This window comes from Bidens hawaiensis, unplaced genomic scaffold (assembly GCF_021521415.1).
Source record: "Bidens hawaiensis isolate Kalapana, Puna unplaced genomic scaffold, B.hawaiensis_p1.1 tig00014461_1, whole genome shotgun sequence".
Taxonomy (NCBI): Eukaryota; Viridiplantae; Streptophyta; class Magnoliopsida; order Asterales; family Asteraceae; genus Bidens; species Bidens hawaiensis.
Window position 1 is genome coordinate 501,410 of NW_027492256.1, and position 24,848 is coordinate 526,257.

General features: G+C 34.0%; 1 protein-coding gene across 1 annotated transcript; it reads left to right on the forward strand.

The window, feature by feature from the left end:
- The first annotated feature begins 3,142 nt into the window (after positions 1–3,142).
- On the forward strand, positions 3,143–5,839 carry LOC143546732 (mitochondrial import receptor subunit TOM40-1-like). The gene is made up of 11 exons (XM_077038333.1): positions 3,143–3,267; positions 4,055–4,136; positions 4,230–4,329; positions 4,413–4,508; positions 4,595–4,645; positions 4,707–4,772; positions 4,863–4,964; positions 5,043–5,111; positions 5,186–5,269; positions 5,360–5,455; positions 5,612–5,839. Exons 1-11 carry the CDS (start codon positions 3,147–3,149, stop codon positions 5,666–5,668), a joined length of 924 nt encoding a protein of 307 aa, XP_076894448.1. The 5' UTR covers positions 3,143–3,146; the 3' UTR covers positions 5,669–5,839.
- Positions 5,840–24,848: the final 19,009 nt, after the last annotated feature.

Below are 24,848 nucleotides of genomic sequence, written 5' to 3' on the forward strand. Positions count from 1 at the left end.
TTTCGATGACTACGACGACACCGTTCTCCCGACCTATTTTTTGAGCCCAGTTTTTCAATTCATCAAGAGATATAAATATCTATAATGAAAATTATTTGTTATCAAAGGTAGCGTATACGATTGAAAAAATAGTTAGATAAGAATACTTTATGATTTTACCTTATCGGTTGAAAAAATGGATATGTTGCTTGAATTTTCACCACCGGCAACTTCATAATTTCACCATCGATAACTCCATAATTTTCGCCACCGGTAGCTTCACAATTTTCATCACCGGCAACTTCATAATTTTCACCACCGGCAACTCCATAATTTCTACTAAAATTACTTTTCTTGATAATTATTGTCAAAGATCGTTGTGAAAAACTCCATTTGTTTAAAACTTACAAAACTAAAACATGATCTAGATAGTATGAGAAAAGGGACTAAGAAAGAACAAGAATGATAAAAATTGAAAAACTTAAAACACGTATTTATATTATTTTCACTAGATTCTTAAATCACACTATTACAATTAGTCAAACAACTTTCTATAGAAAATCATAAATCATCATGTAAATCTATCATGTTTTAGGCTTATATCTCACTACTACAATCAGCCAAACAAATTTTGGTATAATCTTACAAAGCAACACACAAACCTTACATGGTTAGAGCAAGAAAAGTTGATACCTGGTCTGTACGGGTCGTATACCATCTATATGGCTCGTATAGACCAGAAAATATTCTAAATATCTGGTCTAAGTACAGGCTGACATGCTGTTCATATGAGTCGTATAGACCCTATATGGCTCGTATAGGTCAGACGAGTTAAGCGGGCTATACAAGCTAGAAAATCTATGTGGCGCGTATAGGGTCAATACGGCTCGTATAGACTGCAAAAAGTTGCCACACTGTCAACTCCGTATGCATGTCAATAAATTAGGGCTATACGACTCACATAGGCCCTATACGAGCCGCACATATTTATTTACACACCAGGGGGCTGGTGTTTGAATATAACTACCCATCTTTAATATGGATATATATTTTTTCAAATATATGTTATATAATGATTTTTTATATAAAAATTAAACTTATGTAAGAAAATGTCACACATATAATAAAGTTTTTTTATAAACTAATTTTTTTAAAAAACATTTTTATAACCAAAATTCATGTAAGTATTAGAAAAAAATATCAAATTAGATCACCTTTAATCATTTTATAACCAAATTTACGTAAATTGTTTGTTATATCATTTTAAAATTTTCAGATTTATGTAGTTTTAAATCAATTCAATTAAGTAAGTTTACAATTTAACATACTAATGGTTCAGTTTGGTTCGGTCTAAGAGTTCAACGGTTTGATTTTCGTTTACGAAAATCAAAAACCGTTACTAACAGTTTGGTTCTCGGTTTGATCAAAAAATCGCGAAAACCGGACCGTGAACACCCCTACCCCTAATGGACTCTCCTACTAATGTAACTTTTTCTTTATAATGTATATCAGAAGTTACTTCTATTGACCACTAATACGTGTATTTTGTATGATTGAGACATCGACTTCTTAGATTGAAATAAGACGTCTTACCACCATGATATCATTTTGGGACCTAAGATTAGATTACAGGGGGCTAATCAAGCAACTATAACGTTAAATTTATACTTAATTTCGATTATGTTCTTTACCTGCTAATGTGTCTTTTTATTGATAAGAGTAACCCACATTTATGGTTGTTTCACCTAATTCTCCATTGCATACATGGGTAAATACTACATACCCGCCCTCCAATTTTCTATTATTACTATATATATGTGTAGTAAAACTATCTTTTCGCAATGTCTAATTTCTCACAAAGAGTTCTTTACACACTAAATAGCACTGTATTTAGGATAGATGATCATTAAACGCATTTAATACTGATAAAGACAATAACAAGCAAAAATTAACCAAAAAAAGGTTTAAAATAGATTTGTGGTTGTGATTCTCTATTTAAAAAAAACCGTATAAGATATTATAATAATGAGTATGCTATACACCTCACATATTCAAAATGAATGGAGAGATTAAAATATAACCCTAGGCCAAACTTGACTTATAAATCCGTCAAGTTCGCCTTACATAAGACTGGCTAACATTGCTAAGTTCGCAAGCTAATATGTTTGATCAAGCCCATTTCAATCTCAAACCCAAACTAAACGTAAATGACACAAACACAATGTATGAATTTTAGGCCCGATTACAAACAATCAACTATTAAACCATTGTCACTGAGATGCACAACCCTAACTCTAGTCTTCGTTTACTCGTTGTGGTTTCCGTTTGTTCATTTGAAAAATGTCGTTTCTGTTTTTAGTATGTTGGGCTAGCAGCGAATGGTGAGTTTTTTTTTACCTGAACGAAGTTATCTGAAACTCGTAGGATAATTAATAGGCGAGCCTGTTATTCTAGTCTTCATTTACTAGTTGTGGTTTCCATATGCTTGTTTGAAATGTGTCGCCTCCGTTTTCACCGAAGGGTGCTAATCACAACTAGTGGCATTTTTTTTCACTGAACGGAGCTATCAGGAACTCGTGAGATGATTAAGAAGTTGAGTCACTCATTCTAGTATACTTTTACTCGTTATGGTTTCCATTTGTTTATTTGTCCTTTCATTTGTTCATTTGAATATCGCTTCTATTTTCACTGAACGGAGCGAGCAACAACTGGTGGGCTTTTGTTTTCACTGAACGAGGCTATCAGGGACTCGTGAGATGATTAAAGAGATGAGTCCCTCATTCTAGTATACTTTTACTCGTGGTTTCCTTTTGTTCGTTTGGCCTTCCATTGGTTTGTTTGAAAAGTGTTGCTTCCGTAACCGCTTCACTAAATGGGGATATCCTCGTTCAGTGAAAAAAGAAGCGACAATCTTTAAACGAACAAATGGAAAACCATACCATAGCGAACCGCACCACCCATAACCTAATTTGGCTTAATAATAATATCTAAACGGCTGAGGCGATAGTAAGCCGACTTTTGTTTGCAAGGGTTTTGTAAAGAAAGTGGTACAAGGAGGCGCCTCATCACAAAACCCTGACATCATCACATCAATAGAATACAAGACAAGACAAGACAACACAACACACAGATTATTAAGCTTTCACTCTTGATTACCATAGCAAGCAATGGCAACACATATTCCTCCACCTGCACCGGCGGCGGCTGAACCTACCAAGCCGGAGAAAGTCGATTACATGGACCTCCCGTGCCCTATTCCCTACGAAGAAATCCACCGCGAAGCCATGAGTCAGTATCTCCACTATTTTATTTGATTTTGACCTAATTTTTCACTTGTTTGACTTTGTGGCGGCCTCAATTTCTTAAACCCTAGCTCAAAAATGTTATTATTATTATTATTATGTTATGTAGTAGTGTTTGCTGTGAATGTGGAGTTTCTATTGCGTGATTGATTTAGGGTTATTGTTAGCCGTTTAATTTGCGTATTCAAGAGCAGATCTTATAAACAGCCAGATTCATAATTTGTATTGGAATATTTCGTTTTTATGTTATAAGTTGTTGTGTTGTGACAATTAAAGGTGAGATATAATTGAGAGTTAAAATATGCAGAAAACATGATATTGTTTTGAAGATATACATAAATTATGAAATGCGTATTAGCATTGTTTTTATTGTTATCAGCTTTGTTGTTGACGGTATGATTTTGATTCTGTACATTAATTACCCGTAAAGTAAAATTATAAATCAATTGTTCTGATATATAGTTTTATCTTAATGTTAATTATCTTATATAATCCAAAGCTATTGACGTGTGACAATTAATGTGATATGCTATTGAGAATTAAATCTGCAGAAAACATGATATTCATTACAGGATTTGAAGATACATATGTATTGGCATTGGTTTTATTGTTGTTGACAGTATGATTTTGAGTTAATTTAGACATTATCACAGGATTTGAAGATACATAAGTGATTAATTGTGTATTAGCATTGTGTTTATTGTTATCAGCTTTGTTGTTGACAGTTTGATTTTGACAATAATCTTATATATTAGCATACGTAACATTTGCAGTGTCCTTGAAACCTGAACATTTTGAGGGTATGCGTGTTGATTTTACCAAGGGTCTAAATCAAAAGTTCTCTCTAAGTCACAGGTACACATTGAACTTGTTTTTGAGTTTGTATGAAAATATAAGTATATCTATTTCTTTTATTTAATGATCATGTGTTTTTTTTCCATTTACCAGTATTGTTATGGGACCTACTGAAGTTCCTTCTCAATCTGCTGAAACAATTAAAATTCCTACTGCAAACTATGAGTTTGGTGCTAACTTTATCGACCCAAAGGTCTGCCTTTAAATATTTACTACTATTGTAATAATTTTTTAAATACTTTTTTTTTACTAAAAACTTTCTTTTGTTTGTCAAAGGTGATGCTTTTTGGAAGAATCTTGACTGATGGGAGGTTAAGTGCTCGAGTGAAATGTGACCTGTCAGAGAATCTTACTATGAAGGCTAATGCTCAGGTTTAGTAGTGAATGATATGTAATTGCTAATTAAGTGTTTGTTTTCAAAGTTAATTATACTAAATCTAGCTTGATATTGTTTTCAGCTTACAAATGAGCCTCACATGTCACATGGAATGTTCAACTTTGACTATAAGGTACCTTATTTATCTTATTTGACTTTATTTTCTTTATGGTCTAACTTTTTTCTTGATTTAGGGTTCGGATTACAGGACTCAGTTACAGCTAGGAAATGGTGGTTTGATTGGAGCTAGTTACATTCAGGTAAAAGATTTGTACGTCTGTTGTATAGCAGCAGAAATTTAATTACTATAAACTTCAGGTGCTTATAAGGGTGATATATTGTATTTCCAGAGTGTGACACCTCACCTGTCGTTAGGTGGGGAAGTATTTTGGGCTGGTCAGCATAGGAAATCTGGTCTCGGTTATGCTGCTAGATACAACAGTGACAAAATGGTAAATTGTGATTTGATCTCTTTACCGTTTTATATCATATTCTTTTGCTTAATATTAATTGGATTTTTTTTCTTGCAGGTTGCATCTGGACAAGTTGCTAGCACTGGAATGGTGGTTCTTGGATATGTTCAGAAAGTGTCTGAAAAGGTAGCCAACTAACTTTTTAATAATTTATCAACCATTGTTAAGTAGGCTTGTTATTCTAATTTTGTTTATCATAGGTTTCTCTGGCAACCGATATGATGTATAATTACATGTCACGAGATGTAACTGCTAGCTTTGGCTATGATTATATACTCCGTCAGGTAATTCAACAAACTTGCGTTGAAATTTAATTTATTATTTTTAACCTTTTTGTAATAATTTTTTTTGTTAAATTGTTTTTATATTTACAGTGTCGTCTTAGAGGAAAGATCGACTCAAATGGTTGCACATCTGCGTTTCTTGAAGAAAGGTTGAATATGGGTCTAAATTTCATTCTGTCTGCTGAGGTTAGTACGTTTGAAGTTTTATTCTAAATTTCATTTTATAAAAATGAGATACGGTATCTAATAGCTAACAAGAATAACAGCCACAAATCTTAAATCTAAACAATTTTTGGGACAATTGAAGTTTTATGACACTTTGTTTTGGAATATGTTATGCAGATTGATCACAAGAAGAAAGACTACAAGTTTGGGTTTGGGTTGACTGTTGGAGAATAGATCAAAAAAATATGAGCTCGGATGCAAGGTTTTAGGATTTGAATTTAATTTTGAGTGGCGGTCTGTTATAGCAACTGTGATCTTTATATTTTATTTTATGATGAATTGCTGGACGGTGTTGGTTTTGTACTCGGTTTGAGCAGCATTATTTGTGGCGGATATTTCAGCTGTGCAAACGGCCAAGAGCATTACATAATAGTTGGTTGTCAAAATTTGCAGCTTGGATTTGTAATTCAGTTTGAATTAACAATATAAGTTCAATGTTGTTGAGCTTATATTGTTATAGTCTGATAAAGTTGACAGGCTGACATGATTTTAACTCAATATCAACCTGGCTGTTTTATAAACAGATGAACAAGTAAATCGAACACAGGTCACGTGTTAGGCTGGCTGAGCCTAAGTTTCTCTACTTTTGTGCCGGTTGTTAGTTTTACAAATTGAAAATCATTGCTTCGACGTTCGTAAGTTTTTGCTCAAAATCGGCTCGTTATTTGTGCTGTCTATTATCCAATGATTTAAGCTTACTCCCATATGTCAGAATAACTTAGGTGGAGAAAATAAGCAAACGTTGTCAGTGCCTCATTGTTAACCATGCAAGTGGTGGCATGTCATCGTTTTTAGCTAGGCGATAATCAACATCATGTCACAACCTGTCTAGATTTTAGATTTTTAGTTGAAGTTGTTGCATTCAAAATATTTAAGACTGCGCCACAAGGGGCTGATCCGATCATGTGAATATTCGAACAATCCAAACTCGTAACTTGTGAGCTCCCAGTTGTAATTTCTCTTTTAAGCTAATAAAGCTTACTTTAATTTTACAGTCTTGGGTTTTAGCTATAGTCCTTTCAAATCTAATCATTGCTAACGATGGATTAACGGGCTGACTAAGGAGCATCCATGCCATTTTTATAAAAGGACATAATTTTGTGATCAATATAAAACCACTTTTGTAAACAAATAAATAGGAAAAGACAGTATTGTAAATGAAGTTTATTTTTTTCTTTCAAATGACAATTATCAATATTATCCCCTTAAGGCGGTAATGATTTTCATTGTTTACAAAGTTTAAGATATCTAAATTTACGCACATTCATTTTTGAGCGTGTTTATGTGGTTTTGTAGTTATCACGTTTGCTTTACTCACAAAAGGTCTCCGGTTCGAACCCGGGCAGGAATATGAGCATTTTAATTCTTTAGCTTTTTATCATGTGTTTAGAAGAAGGAAACGAGGTTGTAAATTTGTTTCTGTCGGGTAGTGTACACACAAAAGTCCTTTTTTTATTCTTTTCATATTTTTTCTTACCTGTTTGATAAAAGTAAATAACTATGTTATCTTAGCCTCTAAGAGAAAGCATCAAATAAAAAGTGTTATGTTGATAAGAAATATAAGAAACAATCAAAATAGAGCAAATAAAATTTAATAATTAAATAAAAAAGAACAATATTATAAAATATGATCTATTCAATTCTTATATTCATGCACCATAAGTTGCAACATCAAATGCACACCAATATATCTTAAGTCACAGAAATTACCAGTCCATAATAACACTCACCCGACCACTTATAAATTCCACACAACTTAGAAAATATGTTACTAACAAAACATACTTTAAAAACCAACACATCATAACAACCAACGGTAGGTTCCTAAATCCTAAAAAATACATACAACCAACATGCCATAACTATTTAATACCAACACCAACATAACAACACACCATAATTATCAAATACCAACACCACTTAACAACACGTTCTTAAACAACCAACAACAGGTTCTTAGATCCTTAAAGAACGCATATGAAACAAACATAATTTTAACACATCTCTTATTAACAACAACACATATATTATTAGGACTAACACCAACACAAATTGCTATATTCGAGGATAGTGACATTGAAACCATCGTCGTTGCGAACACTCAGAAAAAAAAAATTTAACATACGAACTGCTTACTATATTAACATATGAAATTTTTGCAGTTCAACTATGATTTTCATTAATAATCCACAAATCCAAGGGGATTTTCACATCCATGGGCACGGATTTCGGATTTAACCGTAAAAGACATGACAACAAAATCAGAGCAAAACACAATTAGGTTTTTTTTACCCACATCATTCTAATTAACATCAATATGAGATACTTACTAGTTGTAATCCCATCCAGAATCTTCAATCGCCTCATCTTTATCTTTAATTTGTTAGTCGGAGTATCGTGGGGAACTTCATCGTTGAAAATGAATGACCGGCCTCATATTAAGCAATTCTCATTATTAAAAAACCCCCAAGTTTACCTTTTTGCACTTTTAGAAACATTTAAACAGTATAAATAAACATTGTATTACTTCACACAATCTAATTCATTAGATCTAAAAATATATGGCCAGAATTGTTTCTTACTATTTCTACACAACACATGATTTCTACCATATCCAAACGCTAGCCTCTAAAGCCACAAATTCGTTCACTTAAAAGAGAGCTTGATTTCGAACTCAATGTCATCTAATGGAAAAAACTTTTAACTTTAGTTTGGTTTAAGTTTCACTTGTTTATTATTTATTACTTAATTTATATAAATATATAGTTCTTTACTTGCATGGATAAATCAGTGCATATAATTTATAGTTCTTCCCGAATAATTTTTGTAAAAGATTAATAAAGCAAACAAAACTGAAAATCATCCCAATTAGAAGATACTCCATAGAAACCAATATTGCTTCTGCTTCTAATTAGGACCGTTAACGAACCAAGCATTCAGTAAAAATCGTTTGGTGAGAAGTGCGTTTATGTTTGTTTATTTAATAAACGAACGAGCATGAACAAAAAAGTTGTGTTCATATACTCAAACGCACAAACATGTTTCATTCATTCATTTATGCTTGTTTACATATTAAATTATTAATATGAAATAATTCATTATTCGTATTTTACGAATTGTATCACCCTAATACCTAATATCTAATAAAATGTTATTTGTTCGTTTGTTTATTTTTGCGTGTTTGTGTCCATTTATGTTTGTTCAAATATGATCATGACCTGCTCCTTTAGAGTTTAAACGAACATGAACACATTTATTTTTTAAACCAACGAACACAAAGATAAATACTTGTCTGGTTAACTATTCGTGTTCATGTTAGTTTAAGTTAAATGAACGAACAAGAACATGCTCTTATTTGTGTTCGGTTCGTTTGCAAATTTACTTATAACTATTGTTCAGCATTTCAATCTCGGTTTCAAATTTTGCTTCATGCTATTTCATTTCTTATGATTTATAAAGATTAATTCTGATTTTTGGGATCTTTTATGAAAAGGTTCTGTTGATTGTTAATACGAATTTCATATTTACGTTCCGTGTCACGTGAATTTTTCACGCTTCGTAGTCGAGAAGATGTTGTCCTTGAAACACAACCCACAAAACGACAACCCAAATCATCAAGCAATTGACCATCGCAATTCCCACCATGATAAACCAAGATTCATTACTAACCACAACAATACATTCAAACCTCAAAGCTATGCCTAAGTCAAACCCAACATAACTCTTGGATATTAAAACCTAACCCAACAAAGATATTTACACGAGAACTTATCCTTATGTGTAACACGTACCATTCCACCACTGCTACCGCGATGTCGAAGTACTTCAAGCTGTGATAATTTTGGCCACCTCATCAACTCTTGCCAAGAAACTATACGCTACACATTTATTCCCACGAGCGGTTACCCAACCATTCATACAAAACCTTCTTCCTTACCTTATGCTCGTATTTCAAACCTACTATTATTGTAGAAACTCGAGCACACACACAAGACCCTGAAAAACTTAACTTGTTTCCGCTATGCGATAACTTACCCTGCGTTCCTTGTCATCTTAAAAATTTATTCGTTTTCGGCATTAATATTTAATCTTTTCAAATTCATCAACCACGCTTAAATTTTAAATAACTAAATTTCCCACGTTTATTTCTCTTATAAACACCTTTTTACGTAAAATTTCAAATCCTGATTATTTTAAATAGTCAATTAACATATATATATATATATATATTCATATATTCACACATTATTTCGTTATACGAAGTATAATCAAGTTATTTTTTTATCTAAAGAAATTTCATGAATTATTACCAATATTACTATTATTATTAGTATTATTAACAATATTATTATTATTATTATTATTATTATTATTATTAGTAGTAGTAGTAGTACTATTACTACTATGATTAATATTACTGCCATTTTTGCTACTATTATTCTTATTAATATTACTATTGATATTCTTATTAATATTATTGTTATTCCAAAGAGATCTTTAAAATAAAATAAATCAAGATCTTTCTATTTAAACAAGTTATTTTACTTGACGATCCTTCATGAAGTTTTCATAGGGTGCCGCCCAACAGAAAAGAAAATTTTCTACATTAAAAGTTTTCAAAGTTTTCTAAGCTCTAACGCCAACTAAGATTTTTTTTTATATATGCAAATTATTATTATAACTTTCTTTGAGTTATACAATCAATTTTCTAACAAAATTGAACGAATCCCAACAGTCATTCTTTCCCTCATTTTTCAACGCCAATGAGTTTCAACTAAGAAATCATGGCACCGCCTCTATAACAACTTTCATACCGCAATCCATCTCCGAGAAGACAAGCGTTGCAAGATATCTTTTGTTATCCTTTTCTTTTTACTTTGTGTGTGTGTGTATGTATATATATTATCTTGTCTGGACATTTTTATCGATTTCTTTCGAAGATTGTTTACAAAATTAATATTGAGTTTGGTTATTCGTTGATTAGTGAATTATTTTTCATTCAAATTTGCATTTTGAATCAGTGAATTATTTTTCATTCCCATGAATGTAATCGTTTGGTGGAAGTTGGGACTATGCACATGTGGTTGTGTACATAACTAAGTTATCTAATAAAAACCGTATTCCTACCTTTGGCTATCTAGTACCGGTTACCTCTAAAGAGATTAGCTTATTTATAACCAGGACTATGATTATAGCTATTGAGTCGAAGTTAAGTGTTCATTTTATATTTACTTTACATGAATTGTTTTGATTATTTAGCTCTATTTTCACTCAATGTTTTATTCGAATTATTTTGTTATTCTTGATTTCAATGTTTCATCAATTTGATCAATATTTTGATCTCGAAGTTTCAATTATTTATTTTATGAGTCTTAATCTCAATGTGCCCTTATTCACATTGATATTTTATTAAAAATTTTTATTTGTTTAACGAGTCATTATTGACTCTAGAGACTTACTCTATTATGTTGTTAAAGTGTCATTTACTATTCTTAAACCCAATGCTTCACCGACTTACGTGTTTATATTTTGTTAACTCAATGCTACATTCACTTGCTATGTTATTCTCAACCTCATTATTTCATTTATGGAGATGCTCATGACTTCAATTATTTTCATTCGTTATTCTAATTATTTGGTGTTACTTAAGAGTTCCTCTCATTTCGTCATAAGTTTGATAACACCGTTTATATCATTTAAAATTTCAACGAAATTAGTTATTTTGACCAAATATTTTCACTTATCCTTGACCTCAAGGATTTGTTATTATCAATTTTGATTCGTATAATTCATCATCCTTGATTTCTAAAGATTTCACATAAGGACTTAGTGTATTTATTGTGTATGTTTTAAAACCCACACAACGGGACAGATTACGTGGACCATCCGACGATAAAGATAATTATGGGTCAACACGTAATTATCCAAGTTCTCGCATGGAAGACATAATAAGTTCGGTTGTGTGCAATAACTCAAAACCTGGAATAATTTTGAAAGACAGGACAAATGTAGTATGATAAGGCATGGTGGATACGCCGCTGGTACATCCTATATGTATGTGTCCTTACCATGTTCCCATTTGTGGCGTCTTTCGATTTATTTAAAGATTGATGTTATTGTTTTTATTTAATTATGTATTTGCAAAATTATTAAAACCTTTTAAACAACTCCCTTGTATTAGTTGTTTTCTTTTAATTTTATTTTTATTTTAATTTCGGGACGAAATTTCTAAAAGTTGTGAATTCTGTAACATTCGTTACTTTTAGAACCCGAAACCCGACATGATATTTTTTTTAGAATTATAAACTTTAATGTAATTAATTATTGAAATCGTTATGCGGTGTAAGAAGTTTATTTATTGAATTGATAGTGGTTTAATAAAATTTGTAATATGTATATATATAGTTTTATGAGTTTGAAAATTGTTGCAAAGTTGTCTAAAGCTTAGGGGGGCTAAGTGTAATATTTTCAAAACACCTTTTACTTCCAGTTCATAATCAAGACTTGACGACTAAAAATCCGGCGACTTCCTTGTTTATTTCTGGCGAACTTTCAGCACCCAAATAACAACCGAAACATTAAATTGATTGCACCGTTGGAATCGTGATCTTTAGCCAAATATTATGTGTTGTACGTAGTCAAAAACCTTCTAATCTGAGTCCCAAATCCCGACCAGAAATCACGGAGCTACCAAATCTCGAGTGCACGCTGTTAATACTTTATAAACCGACCCGCGTACTCATTTAATCACAAATCTATCTATCCCTTCACTCGAAATCGTTTCTTTGTATCTTTATTGACCGCCGCCGCCGTCCTCATTTCTGACGAGGTCCAACAAGCAGCATTCGAAGTAAGTGATTACAGTATCTTGTTTTTATATTTCGATCAACTACCCTAAGCATCTATAAGCAATCTGTAACGATTATAAACGAAGTTTTGCAAATGAAATTTGTGGCGGCTTATTTGGGTTCTAAACTGAAACATGAACATCAATCTGTAAACATTTTCCAAAACTATAACTGTTTGTGTATTTCTTTTATATGAATAGTATAATTAACAATTTTAATATGTTAATGTTTTTCTTATGAATTTGAAATATAGATAACATGTGGTACTATGCCTTGTATTTATTTGATTATTTATTTATTTATTTATTTATTATTATTTTATTATTTAAAGAAAAAGAGATGAAAAAGAAAAGGAAGAAACTGATTTGATAATAAATATTTCGTATCATTATCAGCTTTGAAGATCCATTTTTTTAATAGCACATATATAATAAAATTAATATTATCTACTAATTAAATAAGTAATTAGGCATTTTGAAATTTTGGTATGTCATATACTATCAAGTTATAAGGTTTGAATCGAAAATGTGTGAAATATTTTATGACAAACATTACAATTCTTGTACGAAAGTCGCAAGGGAACTTATGTCTTGTTAATCATTATGGGTTTTAGCAATGTTACTTCTCGCTCAAGGATTCATTTTTTTCTTTTCTCTCGTTAGATATTTATTTTGTTTATACCTTAATAATTAGGACAAATTTATGGGACTTCTCGCGAGACCAACTTGTTTTCTCTAATCTTAACTGTCTTCTCGTTACCGTATTCCGCATTCCATGTGAGTTCTTCATAACCCCATTTTAACGTTTTATAATATTTTGGGGGTAGCACGTCACAAGTTTTTCTTCCTTTAGTTATGTGATTGTTTACAAACCGATTCGCTTATATCGTACATGTTAATATTTTTCGTGCATATTGTTTATGATTATACGTGAACTTGCTTGCAACGTGTTTATTGTTTTTATGGTGGAAGTTACGCAAACGCAAACGCATACACATAGTGGGAGGGTCCGACTGGACGTACCCGCGCCGTCTAACGTTACGACTCCGGTTGTTTACGTAAGGTGGTTCTCATTTCCCCGACTTCAACGGCTTCGGCTAACTGAATGGGAGGACGACACTATTTGATTTCATTTACTTTACGCTTAAATACTTATTGCATGACGATCGTTGAATCGCGAGTTTCCTATATACGCAAAACTTATGAAAACTCACCAACTTAATTGTTGACAAAATATATTATTTTCAACGTGTTACAGGTTGAATCGATGGTGTGCTAAGGACGAAGATAATTAGTTTGCCTTAGAATATTAGAAATAAATAACTTGTTTACTTTTTCGATGAAGTGTTATTGTTTTCTTTTATTGCATGAACAATGTGTGTATTTTTTGATGATATGAAATGAATTAAATATAATTAATGCCGCTTTAATAGCGTTACGAGCTTATGAATGATCTGTACGTTACACCCGGGCGTATTCCGCTTAAAGCCGGGGTGTTACAGATTGCTATCACTTTGATCTACAACATTTGCATCTGCACACACTTTTTTCCGTCAACACATGTTCATTCCCTACAATACATGTGGTGTGACATTCGTCATTTTTAAAAAATCCCGAAAACCCGAACCATTTTAAAATTTTAATACTTTTCGGATTATTAATAAAATCTCCGCATTTATTGAGTATTTCATTGTGTTACTTAATTGTTTATAATTATTGATGTCCTTCAAGACGGATCAACCGCCTTCTTCTCATCCTCTCTAAATTCCCGTCCTTTGACTCGTTTTTGCTAGTCTTGGATGAACCTAGACTATTTTTTTATTGATAATTAGATTTCTCCTTCACCAAATTGGGTCAAAACTCATTAATTTGGTGACTAATATTTGCTTAAGACTAGTCTTATGACTAACTTATGCAATTAATCACTTCAACCTTGTTATTAACGATTTGAAGCCTATATAAAGGCTCTCATACTTCTACAAATCATTTACCACAACACTTTGCATTTTCAATTGTGTTCTTGCTTTTCAAATGGTGCTAAAATCCAAATTTCAAGTTCTTCTTTCTTCTTTGATATTTCATCATCGGGTAATTATTGTCTTATTTCTGTACAACATATCATGTGATCATCATCATGTTGTCACTCTAAATTAACAACCGTGGTTGTGTTTTCACTATCGCTTGCCGGCGCGCTAATGTTCGGTTAAAAAAAATAAAAAGTTTTATGTTAAAAACTAACTTCTAATAAACAAGACTAAGATTTTCCAACATTTCATGCCATCTTATCATTTCAATCATGTTAGACACAAACCCGAATCAAAACCAAGTTCATGCCCGACCAAAAACATGAACCACTTGTTAAACTTGTTTTATTAAATAATATTCAGCTCGGAAACGGACAGAAATCATTAAAATTAACTAATAATTATTATAACCTTTATTTTTATTTTTTAAACTAAAATAAATTGATTAAATCAAATAACTAACCTATTTCATTTAAATTATAAAAATAGAGCAAAAATATATTTTTAACAAACTTTCATTTAAGAATTATAAACCGAACTTGTCGGCCATCTATTTCTTATCTTTCCTCATCCTTATTTTGATCATAGTTATTTATTTATCTAGGGTCGCTTATTGAACCGAACCCTGTCGATTCACTCGCTTAAAGACATCTTCCCTTATTTACTTATTCTTGCTTATTTTAACATGTGAGTTTTTCATATCCCCTTTTTAACGTGTTTAATATTTTTGGGGTGTAGCATGTCACAAGTTTTATTTCGTTAGTTATGCGCTTGTTTACAATCCGATTCACATTTATCGTACATGTTAATATTATTCTTGCATATTGTTTATGATTATACGTGAATTATGTGCAACGTGTTTACTGGTTTTATAGTGGAAGTTACGAAACGCAAACGCAAACGCATACACATAGAGGGAGGGTCCGACGAGACGTACCTGCGCCGTCTAACGTTACGACTTCGGTTGTTTATGTATGGTGGTTCTCATTTCCCCGACTTTTACGGCTTCGACTAAATGAACGGGAGGACGAAACTATTTGATTTAATTTACATTATGTTTGAATATTTATTGCATGAAGATCGTTGAATCGCGCATTTTATATATATTTATATACGCAAACACTTATGAAAACTCACCAACATGTGTTGTTGACAAAATATATTATTTTAAACATGCTGCAGGTTGATACAATGAAGTGACAGGACAAGAAAACTAGTTATACCTTAGGATTATTTCAATGAATAACAGTTGTTTCATTTAGATGTAATGTTGATTGTCTCATTATCAAACTATTTGTGTACTTGCGATATTATGGAATAAAATAAATATATTGTCACTATTAATAGTGTTACGAGCTTATGAGTGATCTGTATGTTGCACCCAGGCGTATTCCGCTTAAATCCGGGGTTCTACAGATTGGTATCAGAGACGTGACTATAAGATAGGTGGTTAGACGTAACGACCTAGTATAATTATAGTTTACTTTTAGGGCCCCAACTGCATGTATACTAAGAATGAGCTCGGTACCATACCGGTACCGACCGGTACCGGTACCGAAAATACCGATCCCGAATATCGTCAAATCTTGGTAGCGGTATTAAAGGCAAAAGTTTGGGAAATACCGGCCGTACCGTACCGGTACCGATACCGTACCGATCCTGAAACTCAAAACTTTGGTACCGATTCGGTACCGACGGTACCAAATCGGTACCGGTACCAAGTACCAAATGCTCATCCCTAATGTATACCCTATGTGCTTTGTGCCCGAATCTTTTAAGATTGTTCATATGCTTCAAGTATATTTATAATATTTTATAACGTCGCATTCACACATACTCACACACTAACTCCAAGGCTTATGCCTAAAACGAATATTTTCAATCATTTTCAATCGATATTATTTTGGTTTTCGATATTTCCTCTTCTTAAAGATGATTCTACGTGGCGGGTATTTAGTAACTGTATGGGGGACATGCTTGTTTTCTAAACTCTTGTAACGCCCGTAAATTTCGTTAATCGGCTCGATCGTTTATAAATGTCGGTCAAAAAGCCGGGGTTTCATCTTTCTAATTTAGAGCCTTGTAATACGTTTTAAAAGTCCGTTTGTCCATCCTTTTTCCCAAAACATCCCCTCTACGACTTAAAGTATTATATTAGTATGTAACACCCGACATTTTCGTTTATTGACATGCACGTTGTAGAGTTTGTATATTTATCGGGTTTGAAACGGCTTACTTCGGGGACCTCCTTGTCATAACCGTAAGTTGAATTAATTGACTTTCCACCCAAGTTGCTACACACTTCATACTGGAGGGACTAGAGTGTAATTTATTTTATATCATAATATTAAAAAAAGAAAAAAAACCCTAACCCTAACTCTATTCCCAGCAGCCGATCGGCCTCAAGACCCCCTGCTCGTTTTTCTTCTGCCCAGCCAAGTTTCACCCGTGAAAACTTCAATTCAAGGTCAGTTTTATGATTCCCCATGTCTTTTACCCCTTAATTGATCATATTAACGCGCTTATTGGTCATTAAGGTTGAGTTTTGATGATAACAGTTTGCTGACAATTTCGTATACATTTATTGTAGGGTCTGTACATGATGATAATCCATTGTTTTTGATCGATTCTTGATTCCATGATGTTCTACTTTGAGTCTAGTTTCCAGAAAGGTATAGTACGTAATTTTTGGACGATATTTGAATGGTTTTTATGAATTTATAAAATCGAGTGTCAAAACTGATGCGGGATGACGGATTCTGGTCTGTATTCCCGACGTCATAACCTTTTTTTGACAGGTCCAAATTGGTTGGTTCCAGTTCTGAAAGTTATTATTTTGAGTTAGGAACCAAAACCAATTGGAATCGTTTAATTTGGGTCGGTAATGAATTTTATAAAAATAAAACCATTTTGTTGCACACTGAAATAGCTGCACATACCTTGCTGTGTTGGAGGAATTTTTATAATTTTTGTGTCCAATAGAAAAATATAATAAAAATATTTTTTTAAACCTAAGTCATTTATTAAAGTCTGGTAAAAATTTAATAATTTATTTCAAAGGTTATCCTATGTAATTAAATGCATCTTCGCATGCTAAAATCTACACGTTTTACTCGTTATTAATCGATAAGTTCGTTTAGGCTTAACCGGTGGATTTGGTTAGTTGAAAGGTTTTAGGGGCTGAGGTAAAGTAATTGGGTATGGGTTGGGCCTTAGGCCAAGTTTTTGGGCCTTGGGCCAAGTGTTGGGCCTTGGGCCAAAGTGTTGGGCTTGAGCGGCCCATTAGGTAAGTGTGTTCTTGCGGTCTAGTTTAGTAACGTGTTGTGTATAATTTACAGGCCCTTGCTTGTGATTGTGCACTTAGGGATTTCCTAGCTCGTTGCAGGTGTTCGATTGATTCAGGTGAGTTCATGATGCCCTTTTTACTCTTTTTACGTTTTGGGCTAGCATACACACCGAAATCCAATTTTATACGATTTTACCCATTACAACTATTTGAATGGTACTACATGGTCTCACTCGTGATTGTGCACTTTGAAAGTTATATTTGAATTATTTTATATGCTTTAGGATATTTTAGACTCGTTTATGGTCTTGTATCCTTTAAGGTTACGTACATTATTAATGGTCTAGACTCGAGGATGTTAGTAGACTTGGTAGTAATTGAATATGAGTAGACCTATTTACTTAGTCCTGTATGGGATGATATATATATATATAGATATATATGTATGTATGTATGGAGGTATGTATGTATGTATGGGTATGTGTTACCTTATAGCCTACGGTTGTGTGATGATATTTAGTTCCTCGTGACTAAGAATGATGTGAGTAGGCTTATTGATGTGTGTGTGCATGGTGATTCACGGCCGGGTCAAATATATTACTCAGGTTGTACCCATGGTGGAGAGGCCCGTGTGACGTGGTCATCATTTTGGCGGGTCAAATATATTACTCGGGTTTTAAAATCCCGTGGTGAAGAGGCCCGTTGGATGTTGAGCCGCGATCCGGTCAAATATATTACTCGGGTTGTACCCGTGGTGGAGAGGCCCGTATCACGTGCTTGGATGTGTGAGCCGAGATCAGGTCAAATATATTACTCGGTTGTACCCGTGGTGGAGAGGCCCGTATCTCGTGCTTGGATGTGTAAGCTGTGACCGAGTCAAATATATTACTCGGGTTTGACTCGTGGTGGAGAGGCTCGTGTCACACGCTTAGGTCTTACCGCGTCCGGGTCAAATATATTACTCGAGTCTTGACTCGTGATGGAGAGGCCCGTGTACGTGTGTTCGACGATGAATGTATTACTTGGTGAATTATATTATTTATTTTATTTTATCCTCTCTATTGTTTATAACTATAACTTTGAAAACAAGTATGAACTATTGTTTATGAAAACTTGAACTCACTCAGCTCAAGCTGACTTTGTGTGTATGTTAGTTTGACTTTCAGGTTAAGAAGTGGATGCTACCGCTTGGACGTGCTGGATGCTGCTCGGGAGGTTGAAGGCATTTCTGGTCAAGGATTTCAAATAAAATGAGTATTTTATTTACAATTGATTTTGGACACCAGTACCCGTGTTTTGGGATTTTTAATACTTAAACTTTTCCGCTGTTATTTACTCTGAACTGGTTTTAAATACAAAGAATTGTTGGGTTTTAAATTTTTTGTGAAATTATGGATGTGATTACCAACTGTAGGATTCCCGGGATTCGGGGTCTTACAACTCTTAACACCAAGGTTATTGAAACCTAAGGATAAGCAATGCGTACAAATCTCGATCAGATGCTGAACCCGGTTGCTTACCTGGAGAGTTTGGAAAGGGCATGAAACGCATATGAATCACAACATTATGCTTTCAAACGTGACCATTTTCTATTTGTAAAAGAATATGGTTACACTCCTAAGGATGCCACAAGTTATGGTGGTTCATGCGACGTGTGACTTCGACCCTCAATGTTTTACAATGTGTTTTAACTAAAAGCCTGACAAGTCGTGGTGATACACGAATAACCAGCTTTTAGCTCGATTTGATTACGCATTTTGATTTGCATGTTTTAACTGAAAGTCTGTCAAGTCGTGGTGATGCACGAATACCCAACTTTCGGTTCGTTTTGATTACGCATTATTGATTTTTATTGGAACATACAAGTTATGATAATTCATACAACGTATGATTCCAAAGACTCAGTTGTTTATACTATGGTTTTAATTTAAAATACGAAAAGTCATGGTGATACCATGAATAGTCGAGTTTTCAATTCGTTTTCTTTTTAGTTATATATTCATTTATTATTATGATTTTAATTGAAAATTAAAAAAGTCATGGTGATACATGAATAGTCGAGCTTTCAATTCGTTTTCTTTAGTTATATATTCACTTATTATTATGATTTTAATTGAAAATTCAAAAAGTTATAGTGATAAATGAATAGTCGAGCTTTAAATTCGTTTTCTTTAGTTATATATTCACTTATTATTATAGTTTTATTTGAAAGTTAAAAAATTCACAGTGATACATGAATAGTCGAGTTTTCAAGTCGTTTTCTTTAGTTATATATTCATCTATTATTATGGTTTTAATTGAAAATTTGAAAAGTCATGGGGATACATGTTGAGTCGGATATTTGCAAGGAAGATTGGAATCTTCTCAACCTCCTCAAGAAATCAGCTAAGTATGGACTATGAGCAAGTTTGGACCATCGAGCATGGTTTTACTACCTCGAGCATGGTGTTTCTGACCAACTTTAGTGAAATCTTCTAAGTGTTGAAGGCGTCGAGCAAGCTACACTTCGCCGAGCAAGAGTGTTCTTTATCGAGTATGGATTGACAATGGAGCAAACAACTTGATCATCCAGCTTAAACCAAGTGATCCGAGCACATTGGTGGGTCGAGCACGGATGCAAATAAAGAATATGCCAAATCTTCTAAGTATAGACTTCGAGCATGGTTCAGTCCCGAGAAAGCTTTGCATCCGAGCATGCTGAAGATTGTTCAATAAGTCTCCAACGCAGGATTAAAGACATCAAGAAGAATATGCTTGCTCGATGGACCTATTGGAGCAAAGCAAGGATTGGTCGAGAAGACTGAAGCGTGTTGGAGGAGAATATTTTATATCCGAAAATATTCTAACTAAAGTGTGCTCGAAGAATTTCATCGAGCATGTTGTGCATATCAAGTCTGCTCGAACAAGATATACCTTACTCGAAGACTTGTCTACACTTGTATTTTATTTGTCATTCATTATGTAATGATTAGGGTATTCTAGAATGAATGTCAGGGGCCTATAAATAGTGTCCTAGGTTTCCATTTATTGTATGCGTGGATAGGCACACTATACCAGAGCACAAACATTCCAGCGAATATTCTTTTTGTGTTTTCTCGTACGACCGCCGCCGCCTTCACGAAACCCTAGACATTCTTTTCACTGTTACATTAATGATATATTCAATATAGTGAATCTTTGTCTTTGATTATTGTTCTTACTGAATATCTATTATTATTTCATTCCTTCAACTCCCATCTGTTGAATATCTTGATTCCGTCGGGATATTCAATAGGCCTTTGGGTTTATTGATCTGTGTGTTCTTGTCAACCTACTAAGGTTTGCACCAGGTCCGGTCCTGACAAGTGGTATTAGAGCTTCGGAAGCTCACTGAAGGTTTTGAAATAAAGTTTGAATCTTTAAAGGGTTTTCGTTTGTAAAAGTCCAGATATGAGGAAATGGATGACCAAGAAGTCTCTACAAACAAGATTCCAAGGTTACTCGGTCAGGAAAATTACATAAAATGGAAAGTGTTGTTTGAAGCTGCTGTGAACTATAACGACACAGAACTTTGGGTTTCTATCCAAAATGGACCCTATGTTCCTTCTGAAGCAACTGGAAACAATCAAGTTGTTAAGAGAAAAATGAAGAAAAGAGATGACGAAACACTGTCAATGCTGAAATTAGGTCTCTCATGGGAAATATTGAAAAGTGTGAATCATCAAACCAACGCAAGGGATATGTATAATGCTGTGGTAGACATGTTTGAAGGAAATGTCAAGCTAAGAGATATAAAAAAGGACAGATTGAAGCAACAGCTTGATAGATTCAAGTTTAAAGAAGGTGAAAGGCTTAAATATGTGTTGCAGAGGTTTATGGCTATTGTGAATGAGATTAGAACCACTGATATGCAGATTTCTGATTTTGAACTGAACAAGAAGTTATTGTCTTCTTTGTCTGGTGAATGGTATACAGCCAGCAAGTTCATCAAAGCAAAAGTCAATTTTCTAAATTTCAAGTTGGATGATGTCATATCATTTCTGCAGGCTGCTGAGCATGAAATGATTGAGAACAATATGATTAAGGAAAAGAGGCCAAGCTTCCCAGTGACAAATGCATTAGTTGCACCAATGGGTAATCTCTCTATCAAGTCTCAGCAGCAGCCAATAGTGGAAGAGCCATCTGAAATAGGCTCAATGTGTGGAGGAAGCCAATCAAGGTTTAATGTCCAAATAATTGAAGATGACAATGCCTCAACTGCCAGTGGACATCCTCCATTTGTTCAGAGTTCAAGTCAAGGGACTGATTTCCAAGCATTATTCTCAATGTTTACTGATTCCTATAATGCCTTTGTTGCAAAGAATCTGATACACACAAGTGTGGTGCAAGAGGATTTAGAGAAAATTGATGCAGATGATCTTGAAGATATGAATCTTAAGTGGCAGGCTGCAATGTTGGCTGTAAGAAGTAAAAGACTATACAATAGGACTGGGAGGTCAACCATTTCTGGACCCAATGACAGAATAGGTTTTGACAAGTCAAAAGCCATCTTCTACAATTGCTAGAATCCATGTCATTTTGCAAGGATATGCAGTTTACCAAAACAGTTTGGAAATCAAGTGAATCAAGCACAATTCTACCAAAACCAGCATCAAAACTATCAAGGCTACCAACAGAGAAACCAACCCACAAATCATAATCCCTATCAGCATCAAAACAGACCCCAACAGCAACAGCCTCAACAAAGACACAACCACTTGCAGATACATGGCAACCAAAATAGGGGAAATGCTGCTGTGAACTAGAATAGGGATCAAGGTAATGTGGCAGTGAAAATGGTGCCTCAAGATGGTGAGTTTGATTGGAGTAATCATGCTACAGATATTGAGAAGGCCAATGTTGCGTACATGGCTATAGTGCATGAAAAGGGAGAATCCTCCAACTCATAGGTACACTTTGAACCTTCTATTTCTGAACTTCTTTTAATAATTGATGATCTCAACAAGGAGTTGGAAACTGGAAATCTAAGTGTGGAAGAAAGGAAGTTATGCTGAATGTGTATATGGCTAGTGAAGCAACATATGAAAATCAAATCAAGAGCCTTGAAGAAGATTGTATGCAAGCTCACACGACTCAATCAAGGATGAATGCTGAAATTGAGGGGCTGAAGAAAATGTATACTGAAGAGAATCTTAAGAACTCAGAGTTGTTAACACAAATGGAATTCTTGAAGAATCTTGTCTCAACAGGAAACATAGTGGGATATGTGGAAAAGATGATTCCAGAAGAGAAGTACAAGAAGGATCCACCAACATTTTGTGACAAGTATCCATTGAAGCTTGATAAAGAAAACAGAGAAGAATACTTAAAGCAATTTAAAAGTGTGTTTGAAGACAAGAAAGAGTTTGTGTAGAAGTATGACAATGTGACAGTTAACAAAGAGGGTGAGTTTGTGATGAAGGAAACCATTACACCACCTGAAAAGGAAGTGAAGCAAGATGCAGCTAAGAAGAAATGGAGTGAATATTCTAGTGAAGAGAGCACTTGTAGCTACAGAAGTGAAGGATCATCTGATCACAAGAGGAAGAAGAAGACCTCAAAAAAGAAAAGTGGTGATTAACTACCAAAGATGCCAAAAGTGACTCCCAAGCTGAAGAAACACTATGAACAAATAAGAAGGGAACACAAGGTATTTGATATTTGTGAGAGGCCTAAATCCAAGAACAAGAATAACCAATCAAGAAGCCACTCACGAAGAGTTCTATGCTCCAATCTACCATGTGTTCTCAAATCATGAACTCTTTGACATTGGTGATGCTGATTATGAGCCAAGAAGGAGATATGTGCAAGAAAAGGATGTGAGCTCCTCAGGTACCCCTGCAAAACTGAAGACCATAAAATCTATGAAAGAAAAGTATCCACAGATTCCTGAAGTGAATAGACCTATCAAAATGGAGTTCAGCAAGTCTTTGTATCCAAAAGCCTCTTAATGCTTTGACTTTCCTACACCTAGTGACAGAATTAAAGACAACCAATTACTAGAAGATATGGAAAGTTTTGCCAAGGTGTGGAATATAGGTTGAAGACAGTTTTGAAACTAAATGAAAAATCAAGCCAATCAGAAAAGACTGTCAAAAGTAAGAAAGCTGGCATGAAAGAAAAGGGTAAAATGAGACCAGGAGTTATGAATGGAGATGAAAAGTTTCTCCTGAAACAAGGTTTTGAACCTAAAGGATTTTAGTAGAAAACAGAGGAAGAGGTGTTGAAGAAGAAGGAGACTGTGATTGAACAAGTTGAAGTGAAAAATGTTGAAGCTATTGTTGAATATGGATATGATTCTGAAGAATCATGTGAAATAATACATGAAGATCCAGTTCCAACCCCTGTTGAAGTTCCAACTGACTCTGACTTACAAATTGATGAAATTTGTAACTTAGATTTTAACTGATCTTCTTGTGTCTGTATGTGAAGGAACAATCCTCAAATGTAAATGATATATGGTATATGGACAGTGGATGTTCCAGGCACATGACCTACAACAGAGAAGCACTTGTGAATTATGAACAAAAATATGAAGGACCAGTAGCCTTTGGCAGTGATGAAAATGGAGGGAAGATTGTAGGAAGAGGCACACTCACCAATGGCAAAGTATCCTTTGAGAATGTGCTGCATGTTGAAGGACTACAATATAATCTGCTAAGCATTTCTCAAGTGTGTGATAAAGGATACAATGTTGCTTTTAATGATGCACATTGTCTCATCCTGAAGCCTGAATTCATCATCCCACCAGAAATGATAATTGTGATGGCTCCAAGGAATGGAAACCTCTATGAACTGAGAATGAAGAATGCTGTCTCTAGAGGTGGCTCATGCTTTGTATCAAAGGCCACTGAAAATGAAACAAAATTGTGGCATAGAAAAATGTGTCATGTAAATCTCAAAAACATGAACAAGCTTGTGAAAGGAGAGCATGTCATAGGTCTTCCTATAAGAGAATTCAAATTAGAAAAAAAATGCTCTTCCTGTCTCAAAGGAAAAGAACACAAATCCGCACACAAGAGCAAACTGATTAAATCAATTGATGAGGTTTTGGAACTGCTTCACATGGATCTGTTTGGTCCTGTAAGTGTTCCAAGCATTGGAAGGAAAAGATTCTACCTTGTAATAACTGATGATTGTTCAAGGTTTACATAGGTCTTCTTCATGGGAAGCAAAGAT

Bases quoted from the DNA above. Each gene is read 5' to 3' on its own strand.
- LOC143546732 (XM_077038333.1), top strand. From the start codon at position 3,147: ATGGCAACACATATTCCTCCACCTGCACCGGCGGCGGCTGAACCTACC. The intron at 4,646-4,706 runs GTACCTTATTTA...TTCTTGATTTAG, and splicing joins TGTTCAACTTTGACTATAAG to GGTTCGGATTACAGGACTCA. The intron at 5,456-5,611 runs GTTAGTACGTTT...TATGTTATGCAG, and splicing joins ATTTCATTCTGTCTGCTGAG to ATTGATCACAAGAAGAAAGA.